This window comes from Poeciliopsis prolifica, unplaced genomic scaffold, assembly GCF_027474105.1.
Source record: "Poeciliopsis prolifica strain line A6 unplaced genomic scaffold, Auburn_PproV2 SCAFFOLD010, whole genome shotgun sequence".
Taxonomy (NCBI): domain Eukaryota; kingdom Metazoa; phylum Chordata; class Actinopteri; order Cyprinodontiformes; family Poeciliidae; genus Poeciliopsis; species Poeciliopsis prolifica.
In genome coordinates this window covers 10,410,459-10,429,504 of record NW_026562385.1, presented here as the reverse complement: position 1 = coordinate 10,429,504, position 19,046 = coordinate 10,410,459, and the positions used below count along the sequence as shown (strand labels likewise).

General features: G+C 45.1%; 1 protein-coding gene across 1 annotated transcript; it reads left to right on the top strand.

The window, feature by feature from the left end:
* The first annotated feature begins 3,898 nt into the window (after positions 1-3,898).
* Positions 3,899-18,232, top strand: LOC129363374 (envoplakin-like). Its single transcript, XM_055035452.1, has 22 exons — positions 3,899-4,056; positions 7,371-7,470; positions 7,558-7,712; positions 7,881-8,004; positions 8,577-8,708; positions 8,792-8,833; positions 8,921-9,082; positions 9,204-9,311; positions 9,729-9,824; positions 9,912-10,022; positions 11,209-11,355; positions 11,841-11,995; positions 12,075-12,172; positions 12,282-12,454; positions 12,815-12,993; positions 13,103-13,241; positions 13,337-13,530; positions 13,630-13,780; positions 13,922-14,005; positions 14,124-14,279; positions 14,372-14,464; positions 14,573-18,232. The coding sequence occupies exons 1-22, from the start codon at positions 4,016-4,018 to the stop codon at positions 18,041-18,043; spliced, it is 6,111 nt and encodes a 2,036-aa protein (XP_054891427.1). The 5' UTR covers positions 3,899-4,015; the 3' UTR covers positions 18,044-18,232.
* Positions 18,233-19,046: the final 814 nt, after the last annotated feature.

Genomic DNA, 19,046 nt, shown 5'->3' with positions numbered 1-19,046 from the left:
CCGTCGAAGTTGTATTTCTCAATGACCTGTCCAAGGGTGTTGAAGAAACGTTCCACATTTTGCGGAACTTGTGGCCCGTGAAAGGCTGGTTGCCTCAGGACTCCTTATTGACAGGGTGGGGTTCCTCTTCATAAATAATGTGAACCAGTCAGGCCCTGCCATCTGCTTCTCATCCCATGTTTGCGGGTGTTTGATGTTATATGTTACGGCCAGTTGATATGCAAACTTTCTGACCTAAAAGAGAGAGAAATAGAAAATCAGAGTACATAGACACAAAAAGTTTTTCAATTTTCAATTTCAGCCTTGACAATCACAATATGGAATTGGGGAGGAAGCGGGAAGACACTGAAATGATCATCTGACTCCTATCTTATCCCTGATTGGTGGAACTGGTGGTGTTACAACTCTCCCCATGTTTCAACCATACCCGGTCTCCCCTACATAAACCCATAAACTGAGCTAAACCATTCCATTGCATCTCAGACTCATGACCAAACTTTGATCAGTACATTTTGGAATTTTCCATTACATAAAAAAACGCAAATAAAATAACACCTCATAGTAAGTCTTACAAAGCACCATCTTCCTACCAAATCCTATCATTTTCTTCGTAGTTGTTTCCAGTGGAAACATGCGGTTGTTGATCACAAGACTGTAGTGACGAGATAAAGTACGTCACCACTACTCGTGGTATATCTTTGCGAAATCTTTTTTTTTTTTTTAATGGGAAAACATTTTTTATTTATTTTATTTTTTTTTTGCCTGCTTGTTTTTAGAAATAGCCATGTTTTTATTTAGCAAATTTTATGTCCGTACTTCCTATTTGCGCAGGTACGTGTTACATGTTCTATGTAACCGCAGCCGATGATGCAAAAAAACAAAAACAAACCCCAACTCCAGCAGACATGTTTATTGAAATCATCCATAATTAAAAGTTAGTCACAGTTTCGTGAAAGTCCTACCAATAAAATTATCAAAAGATTAAAAAAAAAACAACAAAAGAAAAACTGGTTCCTCATAGGTGGAGGGCAGATGAGGAGTACTGTATGAAAACAGAATGCCAACACTCCAAACTTTAGGATTCTGAATTCGCAGAAGGAAATTCAGAGCAACCCGTACGTCGGTGTCATTCAAACTCACAATCTGTTTTGTGTTAGTTGATCGTGCTAAATCTGAACGACACCCATTGAAGTTTCAGGTCAGGGCTGAATTAAATGTGAGTAAGCTCCAAGGGCATGAATACTTGCAGACGTCAGCTGCGTGGCAGGTTGAGCTTGTTTTCTTCAGCTTTTCTGCCAATAATTAAGCGAAGAGCAAAAGAAAACAAGACATATTTCTAAGCCTCTTTGTCTCCGTCCTACCAACACCACCACAGTGCTGCTCTTTAACTGCAGCTGGGGTCAAAGGTCCCCTCTCCCTCCTCTCGTCATGTCACCTCTCCTGTCCCGCCTCTTTATCCTTTCTGTTTGATCTCGGTTCCTCTCACACCTTTGTTCCCTCTCCCCCGCAGGTATGTGAAGGTGTTGGCTTTAAGGAGTCGCTCGGTGGGTGTGTGCGCCTCTCGCTTTCACACACACACACACACACACACACACACACACACACACACACACACACACACACACACACACACACACACACACCCACACCCACCTGAAGCATGAGACGGAGCGGCATGCTGGACCCATTTCTACCCAATGACGCGGAAAGAAGTCGCGTTCATTATTCTGGGCTCAGTTTGCCTCTGGTTTAATGTAAACAGACACAAAGCTAGCTTGGCGTCATCAGCCCCAGTTGGTTTTAGTCTGTTTTTTTTTTTTTTTGACAGCAGGTGAACTTTGCATTCCTCACCCCAGACCTTGACTATCGGATAGCTACACAGGGTGTGAGTGCGTGATAAGCACAAATACATGGAAGTTCAGCTATTGGAAAACGGCTGCCGGTCTCACACACCCTGTTATGCGCTTGAAACTCGATAAGGACTGCAAGTATCTAGATGCTTGTTTTGGAATAAATCATTATTTTTCAATTTCACTTTCTCTTTTTGCTCAAAATTCATTTGGCACAACCGCTCTGAGACGAGATATTCCACATTCCTTCACTATCACCGTCGTGAAAGCCAAGTTATTCTCAGAGTCTTGTAAAAAAAAAAGATGTTCCTACCAATTGAAGTTGTTAACACTTTGTCACATTACAACCTCATATTCGTGTACATTTAGGAGGTTTTTATGTAATAGATAGACGCTGAGTTATTTGGGTGGCACATTTCAGACACAAGGCAGCTTGTAGTGCTTCACATGATAAAAACATAACACCGTAAAACACCTTGTGGGGCTCAAAACAAGCAACAAATGTCACGTTTTCTCAAATGCAATTGTTAAATTTTCGAGAATCATGATCGTCAAATATTGGAATAAAGACTTTCACTCCAGTTGCCGGGAACCAAAGGAGACGCTAAACAGTTGGGCTTTTAGCCTTTATTAAAGGAAGTCAGTTTTGCAGCCGTTTTGCGGTTTTCTGGAAGTTTGTTCCAGATTTGTAAATGAAGATAAATGCATGGATGAGTTTCTCTAGATCTTGTCGAGACGTCTGTGCTTTAGTCCTGGGAATGTTCTTCAGGTGACAGAAGGCTGACTTTGTAACTGCCTTTATGTGTCTCTGGGGGTTCAGGTCGATCCAGGCCTGATCTCTAGTTTCTAGCTCTAACAAGTGAAGTTGTGTGCTGACTCTAGATCGCTCCTGTTGAGGTGCAAAGACAACAACTTCGGATCGTTTCTAATCAGCCGGAGAAAGTTGTGGGCCATCCACTCATTTATCTCTTCTAAGCATCTGTTCAGTGATTGGATGGGTCCTGAGTCCCCGGGTGACATCAGAATGTAGAGCTGTGCATCATCTGAGCTGTCATGGTGACTAATCTCATCTCGTTAGCTATAATCTGAGCTAACGAGACGTGTAGCTTTTGTTCGCTCCGATGAGGAGTGTCAAATGGTCCAACGGCACCGACAACAGAGTGAATATCTTTTAAATGAGGGAAATATTCCCTCATTTAAAAGAGAATATTTTAAATGAGGGCTGCTATGGGTTTTCTTTGACACCCATAGTAGCCATTAGCCTGGTCAAAGCTGGCTCCCCTCTTCACCCTGAACACACCACCTCCACTGTGAAACATGGCGGTGGCAGCATTATGCTTTGGGAGTGGTGCTTTGTTGTGAGTGAGGAGAGGAATGCTGATGGATGGAACTAAATGCGGTGGGAAAACTGTGAGGAAAGCCTGAGATTTCCAACAGTTTAGCTCCAAATTATTCATGATAATAAATAATCATGAATATTATTTATGAATATTGTTTGTTTTTTCTCTCTCTCCTAAAACGAGGCAAGCGTGTGTCAAAAATAATAATAGAAAACCAAAAACGGTCTCGTAAAAATGACGTCTCTTAATTTTTATTTACTTTTACTACTTTTATTACTTTTGCATTACAAATAATAACAATAACAAAAGAAAGCCATATAAAAAATAAAAAAAATAAAAACATCTACCAATTGAAATGAAAGTGGCAGAATTATTATTTCATCATGTTTTCTATTGCTTATTGGTTTAGAATCGCAGGATTTAAAAATAAAAAACTAATTTAAAACAGTGCACAGCCAAAAAGATCAAAATAACGTTTTCTGCACCCGTTCCCCCGAATTTAATATAAAACAAAACAAAACAAAAAAACGGCCATCAGAACTTGATCCATGTAAAATTAGAAGAATCGCACGACAGGGAAACGTCCCGGGACGTAAAGTCAGGCAGCAGAGGGGAACAGGTCGACCCGGTCTGCATCGCTCTGTGTTGACGACACACCTACACCTGCTGCGCCTGGGAGGAGCCCGGGGACAGGTGGGACGCTCTTTAACACACACACCCACACACGCACTCAGACGCAGCGCAGGTGGATCGAGAGGAGGAAGAGGAGGCAGTGAGAGCGGGCCGCTGGAAGAACCGCAGCAGGACTCTGATTACAGCGACAAGATGTCGAAGAAAACCGAAAACAACGTCTCTAGGCTTAGCAAGTGAGTTCCTGTGTGTGTGTGTGTGTGTGTGTGTGTGTGTGTGTGTGTGTCCCTTCTGTGGTCCTCTAGTTCACCCGCTGCTCAGGTATCGTTTGTACTCATGCAGGGGAATGCTCTCTCTCTCTTTCTCTCAGCCTGCATGTATAATGGTGCCATTTTATTCAAAGAGGCCTGTTATATAATAATAATAACAGACAATAAAGGTGCAACAGGTAATACTCGTATGTCTCTATCGTCCTGCAATCGAAGAGGGACAGAAAAGCGTCTCCCGTTTGCCACTTTTACCGGTTCTCTCCTCTCCCACCGATTCCCTCGGAGAAGGTTGTTTTTTTTTCTCCCAGAGATAAACAATCAGCCGCCACTTATCAGAACCACTTCTGGTGCCGGTCAGCTCCTCTGAAGGCCCCCGACCCGGAGGGAAGACGTTGGGCCCCATCAGGAGCTTGGAGCTCAAATCAAATTCCTTCTGTAAAATCTGACTGGTGTGAACAGGGTGCAGGTTTCAGCTGGGCCGGAAAAAATTTGAGTTGTCCCAACATGTTTTCCTTCTTCCGTTTTGACAGTCCATCGGTTTTGGTCAGGCTGTAGGATTTCTCTGGCTGGTTTTCCAGCCATCATAGATGTTGTTGGGTGGATCATATTTTATCAATGTTTTCGCAAGTCAAACAAGCATCTGATGGGAACATAATTTGCTTTCCATCGTTTTCTGACATCTTGGCTCACGTGAAACGTTTAGAATCGATGTTTAAGGTCCCAAATGATGAGTCAAAGTAGGACTTTAACGCTTCGTTTCATTTCTAACAATCAAACAAACAAAAAAAGAAAACAGTTTCAGTGATTTGTCTGACAGCAGCTGACATGGACCTCATTTTGAACCAGCTCTCAGTCAGCAGCTCAGAAACATGTTGATGCTGAAAGTTTCAGTCAACTTTGCACATTTAAGATTAAAGCTGTTGAATCGAAAAAGCTCAATTATCCAAGAAGCTCGGATCTCCGCATTTTTGAGAGTATTGCAAAAGCTTCGATAATTTGATGTTTTGTTTTCTGTACATATCCAGAAAAAAAAAACATAAAAATAATAAGATTGTAAAAAATATTTGTAAAAAATACAAACGTCGCTTTAAAAGTCTTTCCAAGACCTGCTTACAGCTTGTTATTTTCAAACGGTTCTTTTAATCCAGCTGAGTTTTTGCCCCGTCTTCAGTGGAGCAGCCTGGGCTCTGCAGGTCGTCCCCATTAGGGACGGAGGGGCCACAGGGCCACATACCTCCGAACATGATTAGAGTGTCATTACAGGGTGTGGCGCATCAATCCACAAGGGAGTGGCGCTGCAGAGTCTCCTGTTTGTCTTTAACGACACGCCGACACCGAGTGACTGGGTGATTCAGACTGTCACAGTTAAAGAGACTCTGCAGATTATCCTCTGGGAAGGAAACGGACGACTGGTGATCATTGCGACTGAATTAAAAATAAAATGCAGACACATTTTCCATACGGGGGGAGACTTTTTGTCACAAAATCTGACCTGCAAAAATCAACATTGCAACGCAAAAAATGATAAATCTGTTGATTTTATCAGCAGGAAAGTTCCCAAGTTTGCTAGAAACAATCTAAACCAGAGCAAAAGTGCAACCAAGCCACTTCGTTTTGTGGCGACTGCGACTGTATGCGATCGGAAGGTTGCGGGTTAGATTCCAGCGTCCTCCTGCCACACGTCGAGGTGCCTCTGGGCCAGGCACTTATCCCCAAACTGCCTGTAGAGATGTGTGTGCTTTTGTGAGTCACAAACGTGACTCTCTGAGTGGTCAATAAGACCGGAAAAGCGCAATATAAGTTCAGTCCATTTACCATTTCCTTACAGACACAGCTGCATTCCTACAAAGGGAGTGATTGGGAAACTTATTTGTCACTCATTCGTCTCCCTACTACAAGCCATAAACCTTCGCTCCAGTGATAACCCTGCAGTGTGTGATGGAATGTCTTTCTCACACACACACTCATGGAAAAGCCACATTCTTGGCCGTCAAACAGGAGGGCAGCGGGCCAACTCCCCGACACCCAACGTCTAATCTGGGGCGGGTCACCGTAAATACTTCGCTCTCGGCGAGAGGAGGAATCTGCAAACCAAACAGGCCGAGCGGCCGAACAGGTCTGCGAGCGGGTCTCCTGGAGCCGGCCGGGTCTGAGTCACATCGGCCCGGCAGAAGGAGTCACACAGTCAACAAATGAGAGCTTTCGCAGACAAAAGGGAGATCATTGTTAAGTACTGCGAATCGTCGCCTTCCTAAAAAATAATGGCCTGTGTCATTATTTGCTTTGGGTTTTTCTTGCAGGTTTTGCCAGTAGTTATTTTTGCAACAACAAAAAATATGAAAATGTTCTATTTAAAGAAGATGATGATATGATTATTCTACCATTTGGGAAAAAAAACTAAAAAAATCTGAATAGTGTGGTGTACATGTATTTCAAGTCCAGTATTTTTGTAGAACGACCTTTCATTGCGATTCCAGCTGCAAGCCTTTTGTGGGTTTTTTCCTCCATCATCATTGAACAAGTGCAAACTGTGGAGACATTTTGACCTTTCTTCTTGGGAAAAAAACAAACAACAATAAAACAAACCCATTCAATAAAAAAGCACAGTTATTACCAAAGGAAATACATCATCAACCAATCAAGTTGAGTTTTATAGCACATTTCAGCAACATAGCAGTCCAAAGTGCTCCATGCCGTAAATCACAAAAATCAAAAGTTGTAAAAATAACAAACGGGCGCCAGTCGAAAAACCAGAAACAAAGTTTGCATTTTATCGAGCGCCTTCATCAAGATTCTCAACACACCTCAGATACGCTGGTCAGTTTTATAGATTGATTGGACAAAGATTGACGTTTAACCACATCTGTTTCTTACTCTGGGTTTAGCACTTACCCAGGGCTGCAAGCCTTAGGGGGGCGTCCCAAAGATTCACAATGTTTTTATAATGAACACTAACCCTAAAAACACATTTAATATAAGAATATTGTCAGACCAAGAAAAATATATTTTAAAAATGGAAATATGGGCTTAATAATAATTTTGTTTAAAACCTGCTGAATACAAATATCACAACTTTCAATAGTTTTTTTTTGTCTTTGTAAATCACAGCAGTGCCCTCTTATGGGTTATGAAATATCACCAGACACAGATGTAATTTGTGCTTATAAAGCCTTTCCATTGAACTTACAATAAGGATTCATTTTTTAGTTTTTGATAAAGACAAAGAAAAGCAAACATCTGCAGTCAGGTGGATTATGATGACACCCTGTGTCTGCTTCCAGGAAGGAGGCGGCCGAACTCAAAGACGTGGTCCAACGCATGCAGACTAATGCAGACCAGGTGGAGAAGAACGTCCTGCGAGCCGAGGAGCTGCTGCAAGTGGTGAGTCTCCCAAACCTCACTGGAGCGCAAAATCCCTTCTCCGCTGAGCTCGTTTCCCGACCACCTGCTGCTCTCGCCTCTGCTCAGGACCAGGAGGGGAAGAGGAAGGGCAAGAAGGTCGTCCACCAGAAGGAGAGCTCGGAGAACCTGGGGCAGGCCGAGGTGCTCCTCAAGGACCTGTTCCTGGACGTGAGCAAAGCCCAGAAGCTGAAGCACCCGCAGGGCTCTGAGATGGAGAAAGAGTAGGTCTAGTTAAAGCACAGACAGGCACAAAGTGGCCTCACAGCGCCGAGAGGGACGATCTGAGCACTGCTGTCCATCACATTCCCTTTCTCTGCTTCCAACCCAAGTCCTCTGCAGAAATCATCATCATAACAACAAAATATTGTTTTTGTTTGTTTCTTGTTCAGTGTGAAAAACCTGCATGACCGTTGGGCTGAGTGCTGCGCCACCTACCGGCAGCTGTACAACCTGGTGCAAGACCGCGGGCTGAAGCAGAGGGTCGACTGGGGCCCAGTTCTCCAAGAAAAGCTGGTCAGTCTCACCGAGCAGAGACGATTTCTGCACCACCAGCAGCGACAAAACCAAGACAAAACCAAGCAATAGAGGTGGACTGTTGTCCAACCAGCTTTTGGCTATTGGCTATTCTCAAAACCTGCTAAATATTTTTGCAGTGATTCACATTAAATCTCATTTAAGTAGGTTTTGTTTTTTTTGTTTTTTCCCCTTCATTAATCTAGCAAACGTTACAGTTTGTGAAGAAAAATGCTGACACTGCTTGTTTGTGAGCATTCTTCTAAGATTCTTACTTCCTGTCAAAAAAAAAAGGTGAAGGCGTTCCATGCTGGAAGACCCGGATATAAGCATTTTTTTTTTTACTTTTATTAATCTGGCACAGATAAACAAAGATGTTGCCCAGGCGATGCACTGTGGTTATGCAAATTCGCAAAAAATACACAAATTTCCATATGCAAATTTTCTATCCAATAACACATCAATAGTTTAGGTTAAAACAAAAAACGCTTGAAATAGAGATGTCGTAGTTTTTTCCTGCAGACTCTATAGTGGGTTTGTGTCTATGATGATCGGCGCTCTGTGCCCGGCAGGGCCACGTGTTGGGAGAGGAGTACGGCCCCAACCTGTACGACGTGGAGAAGCAGATCGCGGAGCACAACATCCTGCACCAAGAGATCGAAGCCTTCAGCGGCCAGCTGCAGCCCAGCTCCGCCGCTTCCCCGGTAACCGCGTCCGCCTGCGTCACTGTCAGTTTGGCTGCTCCTCGGCCGGATCGCTTACCCGTCTCTCTCTCCTGCGTTTCCAGGAGGACTACAGCGCCCTCAAAGAGAAATACGCCCAGCTTTTGGTGAGTCGCCTGAACTCCACGAGTCCTCGTTCGCCTGGAGCTTTCGCCGGAACCGCTCTCGGAACGTTTTCGCTCTGCGTTTTGCAGGAGAGCTCCACGCTCAGGCGCAAGCACCTGGCCTCCCTGTACGAGTACATGCAGAGCTGCACCAAGGAGCTGGTCTACCTCACCGGTCAGCAGGAGAGGATCATCAGCAGAGACTGGAGCGATCGCATGGTCGACCCGGCAGGAGTCCGCACGGAGTACGAGGTGAGATCCCTCAACCTTTGCACCACTTTGCTGCAGGTGGGTCGCTCCTGCTGCAGGTGGGTCAGTTTTAGAAATGCATCAGCTAATGGGTTGCGTGCTTTGTACATGTGTTTATGTGCAGAAATTCAAACTGATGGGACTGATGGCACATGAAGAGGAGGTCAACAAGCTCCAGGCGGACGGAACCGAACTCATTGAGATGAACCACCCGGGCAGCCAGACGATAACGGTGAGTGCTGCACACCGACAAGAGGCACAGAAAAAATCGGCCCAGATTTCCTACATTTTGGGAGATCGGTGAATAAGCCGATAGTTGCGTAGAAAAACGATCTCATATTCCTCTTCAAACGTCTGGAAATCAGCCACTGTTCCCTTTTGCTCTGCCATCGACCGGCAGGTCACTTCTGGATGTGCGCAATTGAAATATAGTCACTCTACCGATGCCAACTTAGCACATTTTAAAGCCAAAAAAAATGAGAATTCGCAGATCAGATGTTTTAAAGATCGGTAATCGGCATTGGTCCTCAAAACTCCAATCGGTGCTCTCCTGCTTTCTCTGCTTGATTTCACTCGAGCTGCAACGCAGTGAAAATGAATTTTAAATTTGTTTTGAACGTCTTTTATTCTATCTCCGTTTTTCTCCCAGACCATGATGGAGAGAGTGCAGTTGGAGTGGCAGTCCTTCCTCAACCTGTGCATAGCGCAGGAAATGCACCTGTTGAACGTTGACAACTACAAGAAGGTAAACTGAGCGCCTGCGCTCGTCGTCAGTGATGCACAAAAACCCCCTTGCACTGGCGACCGGTCCCAGCCGATGTGTTTGCTGTAGTTCCAGCTGGACGCGGAGACGCTGGCCGAGTCTCTGCGGAAGCTCAGCTCCACCTTGGATCCAAAGACCCTGAGCAACAAGAGCAACCCAGAGATCCTGCTGGTGCTGGAGGTACAGCAGGCTTTTCTCAAAACGTCCATTTTGAGCTGCAGGCTCCAGTTTTCACACCCAAAAGCTGCAACTCACGATTATATTAGCGACCAATTATTCTGGCAATTAATCGGAAAAGATTTGGAAAAAGTTTCATTTCATCACTTCAGTTTATTTGCGTACACTGTTAGAAAAGCATTAAAAGATGGCACTGAATTTATTTTGAAATGAAATAAAAGCAACATTTTATGGTTTAAAATGCAAAAACTGCCACGTACGGAGTAGAAGATATTTGCAGACAAAGAAGTTTCTTCATCTTAAATGCAAAATGAAAATATTCTCTGTACAGTTTGGACTTCGTAAGTGCCCTGTTGTTCTTTCATCAAATAGCTTATTTTTCAGCTTTGAGCTTTTAGCGATGACTCAATTTCTACATTAGTTGACGATTATTTCAACGATGAATCATGATGAATCTGATTAATCGTTTCAGCCCCAATTTTCTCACATTGCAACCTCAGACTTCACTATAGCTTGACGAGATTTTATGAGACAGAGCAACCCAAGCTAAGAAACAGCTGTGAAGTAGAAGGAAGATGATTCCTGTTTACAATTTATTTATTTATTTTTTGGTCGTTTTAGAAATAAAAATCTAAATTGCGTGGTCCGTTTATGTTTCATTCTCCCACCCCGATACCGCTTGATGAAATCCAGTGTTCTTATAACCAACCGAGTTCGCAAACATGTGCAGAAGGGAGCAAAACAGTCATGTTCTACAATGGCCCAGTCAAAGTATACAGCTGTGACAAAACCAGAGAGGACTGAAAACAAATGAACACCCTTTTTTGTTTGTTTTTTCCTTCCATTTCACAATTATACGCTTTGCTTTGTGAGCTTTATGGTAGGAGACACTGACTTTAGTTGTCCTGTCGCCTACTGAGACAAAGGAGTGAAACCAAAACAGAAGCAATCTGACAGACGTGACCTGGTCCAGTTCAGCAAGTTTAAGACCCACTATTTTGGCGTCTCCCCGGCCGATTTGTCGTGTTTATTTAGTCTCTGCCATTTGCAAGGTTCAGCCGCAAAGCAGGTGTCCAGGCGGACAGGTTTTACTTTCGCCGCTTTGCAGATTTAGTGAGGTTTAAAGGCTTCCGGTGGAATCCGGGAGGCCTGGCTTTCCTCTCTGAATTCCTGCTGCATCTCACTGAAGGGAGAAGAACCGTCGGTGAAGAGGAACGAGCAGCGGGTGGAGGCCCTCAGGGAGCTCAGCGGCAGCGTCGCCCCTCTGAAGCTGCGCCGGATCCAGCCCACCAAGCCCACCACCGTGGTGTCGCTGTGCGACTGGGCGGACGAAAACGTAAGGCAGCGGCGGCGCTCGTTTCACCGCAGCACAACGAAACGAGAGCCGAGATCGCATGTCATTTATCGTATCGTTTATCGTGGATGAGTTTCCCAGCGGCACGATAAGAATTTTGATTTATTGTTGTCACAATGAATTCCAATTGACGGTGTTGAAAAATCCTCAAAACTGTCCGTATTGTTGGGATTTATGAGTTTCGACTGTTTTTCTCCACCGTTTCTTTATTGAAGTATCAATAGATATGAATCGGTTTAAAAATACAATTAAATGCAGTTTGGTGACGCGAACCTGGTGTCCCGAAGAAGCAATAGTTTACTGCAGATGTGAATGTTTTCCAAAAGATTTTGTGTAACTGCCCCGACATGCAGTTACCTAAAAAAAAAAGAAGCAATAAAGTTTTTATTGTGCCGCAAAATACCGTGATAAAAGTTGAGGCCCTCTCTAATCACGCACTTCCTTTGCCGTGGTTTGTTTGAACGCAGGGGGCGGTGGAGCGCGACCAGTCCATGATCCTCAAGTCCAACTCGGACAATAAGTACTGGGAGCTCCAGGACAGCGAGGGCAAGATCATCAGCCTCCCTGGGGCCTGCTTTGAAATCCAACCACCTGATCCAGAGGCTCTGGAGACTTTGAAAAGGTGCAGAATCCACCATCCTACTTCATTCCCCTGTTTTGTTCCTCCGGTCTGAGCCTTGAGTTGTGATGTGTCTGTTCAGCCTCGACGGGAAGCTGGCAGACCTGAAGAGACGCAGGTCCGCGCTGATGGACTCCCTGAGAACCCCCGCGGAGGAGGTGATCCGTCCCCAGCAGGCCGGTGAGAGGAAAACGTCTTTTACAATCCGGACGACGACGGATCTGCACAGCTGGATTCGACGGAGTCAGCATTTCTTTCATTTTTGCTTTCCCCCCCTTCCCTTTGTCAGCCGTTGTCAACAGTGCACCTGATGATCCGAGAGTCGCAGAGCTCAACAGCGACATAGACAAGATCAACAAAGCTCTGGCGAGGAACGAAAAAGAAATCCTGAACAGGCTGAGGACCCCACTGGATAACCGCTCCCCCATGCAGGACTTGGAAAAAAGGCAGCAGGAGAATGAGGTGAAGACATGTGGGCCTGTGAAAACAGTTATTTCCCCCATAAGAAATGCCTGTTCTTTTTTCTTTTTGTCACAAGTTAATTTTTTAGATCATCAAGTTAATTTTATAGAATGCAGAAAAAGAGAGTTTTCCAGTTATCACAAAATGCAAATGAATTTTTTTATATAGCCCCAGGTTGGTCTGGAACGTTTTTCCTCTAAATAAATGAAATCACATTTTTTGCATTTTACTGAGATTACCTTTGTCCCCTATTAAGTCTACTTAGATGATGCGAATCCTTTAACACTTCAGTTAACACCGTTTCTTTGAATGTGATGGCCATCAATGCTTCACATGAAAAATATTGTCAATTTCCTATAGAAATCTGCCCTGGCAGTCAGAAAGCTGGAGTCCGACAAGTCTGCCGTCCAAAGGGAGGTAGATCCGATTCTGGCAAAGAAACCTCTGGGACCGACGGCCGCCATGCTGCCGCTCAAACTCAGCGCCGCCGACAACAAGGCCCACAACATCAACACGCTTATTGATCTCTACAACAAAAAGTACGGCTGTTTTTTTGTTGTTGTTTTTTTTAAACCAAAGATGCAAAAGGGCACAGACTTTGCAAAATGTCTCACTTGCTAAATGTCCCTCTTTGTCTTTGTTGCCCAGAGCAACCGCCTCCATGTTCCTGGAGAAGCAGCTGGAAAAGACCGAGGTCACCGTTTCCCGGTTTGAGCAGCAGCTAGCTAAAGACGGAGTCATCCCCGATCAGCCGGACGTCCTTCAGAACCGCACCAAGAAGCTGGAGGTGTCGTATTTTACAAACCAGAACCGCACTGGTTTTATTCTCTCTTTTTTTTTCTTTTCTTTTCTTTTTTTCTCATTTACGTTTCTTTTGAGCAGAGCACGCTCAAGGACGTCGTCTCGAAAAAAGAAGAGCTGAACAAGCTGGGCAAAGACCTGGACCTGACCAAGCAGGCGTGCAGCCCCCTGCAGCAAAGGTTCGGCGAGTTCTGCCCCGATATCCGCCGCCAGGAGAGTCAGGTGCGGCTGCTGAAGAACCGCTACGCCAACGTCAGCAGTCAGCTCCAGGAGAGGTGAGGAGGGCGGCGGGGGAGAGAAGCAACCGGACAGGGAGCTTTCCAACGTCTCAACGATTTTCTGACATAATCAATTTCTTGTCTTTCTTCTCTTAGGGTGGCTCTTCTTAAACAAGCATCCAACAAAAATCAAGAGTTTAATAACGTTGCTCAGTCGCTGGACTTTTTCTTGCTCAATTTGCCCGACAACGCGGTGAAGCCGACTGATGGTGTGGAACAGATACGGACCAAGGAGGATTCCCAAAAGGTAAAGAGTGATTTTAGTTCTTTTTCAAAAAATAAAAAAAGGATTTTATTATTATTATTTATTTATTTGTACATAAAATCTCTAATTTAGCACTCCCTAAATTGCCAAACTTTCAACATTTGATCGTGTTTCTGTTTTCAGAAAGTTGTGGAGGACATTGAGAAGAAGTCCGGGGATTTACGCCGACTCAAGGATCTGTCCAAAGATCTGCAGGGCATTTTAAATGTGAGTACGGTGAACATGACTCCATGTGCACAGTTAGCACATAGAGCACAAGACTCTATAGCGACGGCTAGACATGTACTTCCATCTACTGAATCCTCCCTTGTACTTCCCTTTTTAGGAATATGAAATAAAGTCAAAAACTTACTGTGGAACTCTGAATGACGGCGATGAGGTCGACAGTGAGGTACACGAGAACGGCGACGAAAACACTTACAGGGCAGCGGCTCCGAAGAAACGTCTGACATCAACTCTGGCTCAAGACGTCCAAAGAACGGTGGGGTTTCAGCGAAGACCAAGATGGCTAAGACATTCCTGCATCACCTTCCGTTGTGAAACTAACGCTTCTCATTTTGGTTTCTGGTGCAGGAGAAAGACCTGCTGAACCGCTTCGCTGAGGTCTCAGCTGTAAACAACCAGCGGCTCAGTCAGTTGGAGACGGCAAAGAACCTCACTGCAATGGTAGGAGATTGGAGCAAGCTTAGCAATCGCCCTCAGCGTTTTTCTATGCATAGCTGTGTTTTTCACTGAACCACTCTTGTCCCCTGTTCTCCATTCGCTCCTCTGCAGAACGAGGACAAAGTGAGTCAGGTGGCAGTCAGTCAGCAGCTGCAGCTTCAGAGCCAGCAGAAGAACGTGGAGGTAGCTGACAGTCTGAAGAAGGAATTGGAGGAAGAAGTCAGCAGGCGTTCACATGCCGAGAATAACCTTGAAGCCTACAGGAAGAGGTTTTTGTCTCTGAAGCACCGGAGAGGAGTGGAGAGGCTGGAGGAGAAAGAAGTGGTGCAGTATTACCGTGACCCAAAACTGGAGGCGGATCTCAAGTCGGTGAAGAATCGCATTCAGGACGAAGAATTCAGCAGTTCAAGAATCCAGTCCGAGATAGAACTGCTCAATGAGAAGATTGTCACCGTGGAACTGCAGCTGACCAAAGCGGAGCCTAAACTTGTGACGAAGGTGCTCACCGAATATGAGAGAGACCCCAAACTTGACAAAGAGGCAGCCGAGATCCGAGATGAGATGGAGAGAATCCGGACTGAGCTTCAGACGAGAGATACTGAAACCGTCCATGTGAAATCTGAGCTCACACTTCTCTCCCAGCAGAAACAAAAAATCAGGGAGAAGGTTGTGAAAAAGGAAGTGGTGAGATTAGAGAAAGACCCAGAGATGCTGAAAGCTGTCCTAACGTTCCAGGGTGACATTGCAGAGGAGGAACTGCGCTGCAAGTCTCTCAATGACATCATTTTCAGCACCAGGTCCCAGATTAACACGCTGGAGAGGGTCATTCCATCCATTGAACCCAAGATTGTCACCAAAGTCGTGAAACAAGTGCAGCAAGCTCCTGAACTGATAGACGAGTCACATAAAATTAGAATGGCTTTGGAAGAAGAGAAGGACGAGAATATCATCCTGAAAAAGGACCTCGCCACCCTTCAGCTTCGCTTTGGAGAACTGGAGTTGCTCAAGCCCAAAGTGGAAGTCAAAGAGATTGTCAATGAGATCTACAGAGTGGATCCTGACACTGAGGTCGAGCTGGTGCGTCTGAAGAAGGCGCTGCAGGATTTGAGCCAGAACCGTTCAGACCTTGAGAACAAGATTGATTCGGTGACAGAAACCCTGACTACCCTACGCACCCAGAAACCCAAAGTGGAGTACAAGGAGGTGACCCAGGAGGTGATCAAGGAAGAGAAGAGCCCAGAGGTCATGAAGGAATTGAAAAAACTGAATAAACAAGTCTCCAGACTGCAAGTCAACTATGACACCGTCTTGGAACTGCTAATACGACTGCGTAAGGAAAGAGATGAACTGAAATCTGAAAAATCCAAAGTGGAGACGAAGCTTCTGACAAGAGATGTCATCAAGTATGAGAATGACCCTCTTCTGGAGAAGGAGGCCGATAGACTCCGACGAGATGTAAGAGAAGAGATCCACAATCGCCGAAGTGTGGAAGAATGTCTCTTTGAACTACAGAACCAATACATTACCCTTGAAAGACAGAAGCCAGAGGAAAAAATTGTCACCAAGGAGGTTATTCGCCTTCAGAAAGATCCCAAGCAGACTGTGGAGCATGACAAGTTGAGCCGGAGCTTGGACAATGAAATCAAGGCACGCAGAAAACTCGAACTAGAGGTCAGACACCTGAGAGCGCTGATTGAAGAAAAAGAGAGAGACTTGGCTAAGAAGGACGACCGCCAGAAGAAGATCCAAACCGAGTCTGAACTCAGGCAGATCAAGACTCGCATTCTTGAACTGGAGAATTCGCCACCACCCATTGAAGAGAAGATCATCATTGAGGAAGTCCTAAAGGTGGAGAGGGACCCCAAGTTGGAAAAACTCACTGACAGTATTCGTTTTGACATGGAGAAGGAGAACAACAACATCAACCGTCTTGAGAGAGAAATTCGGAACCTCAGACTGAAGTTGGAAATTCTGCAGAAGGAGAAGTCCATTGAGAAGGTTGTTTACAGAGAAGTGGTTCGAGTAGAGAATGACCCAGCAGTTGAAGCTGAGAGGGACCACCTCAGAGAGCTTGTAGCCCATGAGAGGAATCTTAGAAGAAATCAAGAAGACAGCCTCCAGAGCATAAACAGTCAAATAAACCATATAAAGACATCAAGGTCTGTGACTTCTCAGGAGGAGACAGCTCTCATTACTGGCAGGGACGCTCTGCAAAGAGAGAAGGAAGATCTCCTCAGACAGCTCAAGGCACTGGAGTCAGAAAGACAAACCACCAGCATTACCTTCCAACAACAGTCCAGGTTGATGAGCGAGAGGAATCAGATGGCACGCCAGAGAAGTCTTAAAACTTCCTCTGAGGTCCACCGGCTGGAGAAAGAGATCCTGAATGAGAAAGATAAAATACACCAGAGGGAGACCCTCATCGCTGAGCTCCAGAACGGCATAACATCAGAGGACCATTCAGAATCTCACACCAGAGAGACAAACCTCTCAACAAGGATCACCATCTTGGATCCAGACACCGGCAAAGACTTGTCTCCCTATGACGCCTACGTACAAGGAGTAATTGATAGAAACCACTACCTCCAACTGTCTCAACTGGAGTGCGATTGGGAGGAAGTCACGTCAACCACCCCAGATGGAGATATAACGGTTCTGCAAGATCGAAAAAGTGGGAGGCAATATTCTGTCAAGGATGCGCTGAAGGACGGCCGTCTGACTGAGTATGACGTGAGACGCTACAAGGAGGGTAAGATGTCTATCTCTGAGTTTGCCCTCCTTGTTACAGGAGAGAAGCCAACACCTTACATTCCTCCAGTAACATCAAAATCCCCAAGCAAGCATATCCCATCTTCCCCACTGAACTCCATGTCTTCGCCCCTGAAGTCTTCTTACAGCAGCCTGAACAATCTGCACAGTAGCAGCAGCAGCTTAAACAACCTCACTGCTACCATGGGGGATGAATATTTCCCAATCTCTGGCATATTTGACACCACGACTGAAAGCCGCATGTCTGTGAGAAGCGCGCTCACCCGAAAACTCATTGATCCAGATACCGCCTTCAGGCTGTTGGAGGCACAGGCAGCCTCGGGCGGGATTGTCGATCTGGGCAAAAAGGACAAATTCTCTGTCCACAAAGCAGTCGAGTACAACCTAATCGACCCAGGCCACAAGTATAAGCTACTGAACGCCCAGAAGGCCTTCACTGGAGTCGAGGACACTGTGACCAAAGAGCGTCTGGCAGTGGGTCAGGCAGCACAGAAAGGTTACATGCCCAAAGAGAACGCCAAGAGATACATGGAGGTCCAGTACCTCACCGGTGGATTGGTGGACCCCAATAAGGCGGGACGGCTAACCATCAAAAAGGCACTTGCAGAAAATCTGATTGACACCACGATGGCCAATGAGCTGAAAGACGAGGCTTTGCACTCCAAAGAGCTGGTCGACCCCATCACCAAGGAGAAGATCACGTACAAGCAGGCTATGGATCGCTGCAAGAGAGACGTAACCACTGGGCTCCTGCTGCTTCCTGTGACCTCAAACGCTACAAATGCTCCATCCTACTCCACGTACCGCTTTTAGCAGCGCAATTCACAGAGATGACAATTAGCTGCTGCTCGCGATGCTATTAGCAAACTGACAGGAGCAGAGAAAAAAAAATGCTTCATTGGAAGGAAAAAATAAACATGTATTTTGGTGGGAATATACTCGTGGATTGTTTCTCTGTAATAGTTTCGGTTTTCTGTGAAAATAAAGGTATTTTCAATCATGCCATTTGTCACATTGTGAGCTTTTTTTTTTGTCAAACCTTGTGAAATAAGCCTCGACTTGCATGTTACTATCAAACTCAACTGACTTGGATTCCATTTTTGTCCCTCATTTATGTAACCATTACCTTAAGTTGATATCAAAATGCTATAAATATCATATCTAATTGAAAAGAAATTTGACTTAGTAACTTAACGTCTTGAATCTGGGCATCTAACTCTTCAAGAAATTCTTGCTCTTTCTGAAACTCCACGTTCAGGATGTCCTCACAACATTGCTCCCCTATTAGGTATTTAGCAACCTTTTACCAGCGTCACACTGAGTAGTGAGTAGCTCGTAAATGCACAGTTCCCCCAGCTGTTTGCTGACTGCTGCTGGCTAGTCTGAAGGAGCCGAGAGAGGACTGCTCAGTTTGGCTTGGAAGCGGCAGTTCTGAAGGCGGAGCATTGTCCTGGAAGGCGGAGCTAGGCCCAACCAGGCGTTGTGCACAGCTGAGTGGTTGCCATGGGAGATTAAAGGATTTCTCAAACATGCATGAAAGAATCAAGGCAACACACCTTTTAGTTTTTGATTAGAGAATAACTTTATAATGCAAAGCTCAAAAAACTCCCTTTCACATAATGGTCTCCCATTAATATATAAACTGGTATTTGTTATTACATCGGTTATACGTTTTAATTTAATAATAAAATCAAAGTTATTTGAACAGTCCTTATTGGGAGATATTTAAGGCTGAGCCTGAAATGTCCATTAAATTTTCAGCGCTTAATGCCACATTCTGCACCTCTTCCAACATTGTTCACCTGGTTGCCATTAT

Excerpts from the sequence above, each read along its gene's own strand:
- LOC129363374 (XM_055035452.1), top strand. The coding sequence starts at position 4,016 with ATGTCGAAGAAAACCGAAAACAACGTCTCTAGGCTTAGCAA. Across the intron at positions 4,057-7,370 it reads AACGTCTCTAGGCTTAGCAA|GAAGGAGGCGGCCGAACTCA; the intron begins GTGAGTTCCTGT and ends GTCTGCTTCCAG. Across the intron at positions 9,312-9,728 it reads CGGGCAGCCAGACGATAACG|ACCATGATGGAGAGAGTGCA; the intron begins GTGAGTGCTGCA and ends TTTTTCTCCCAG.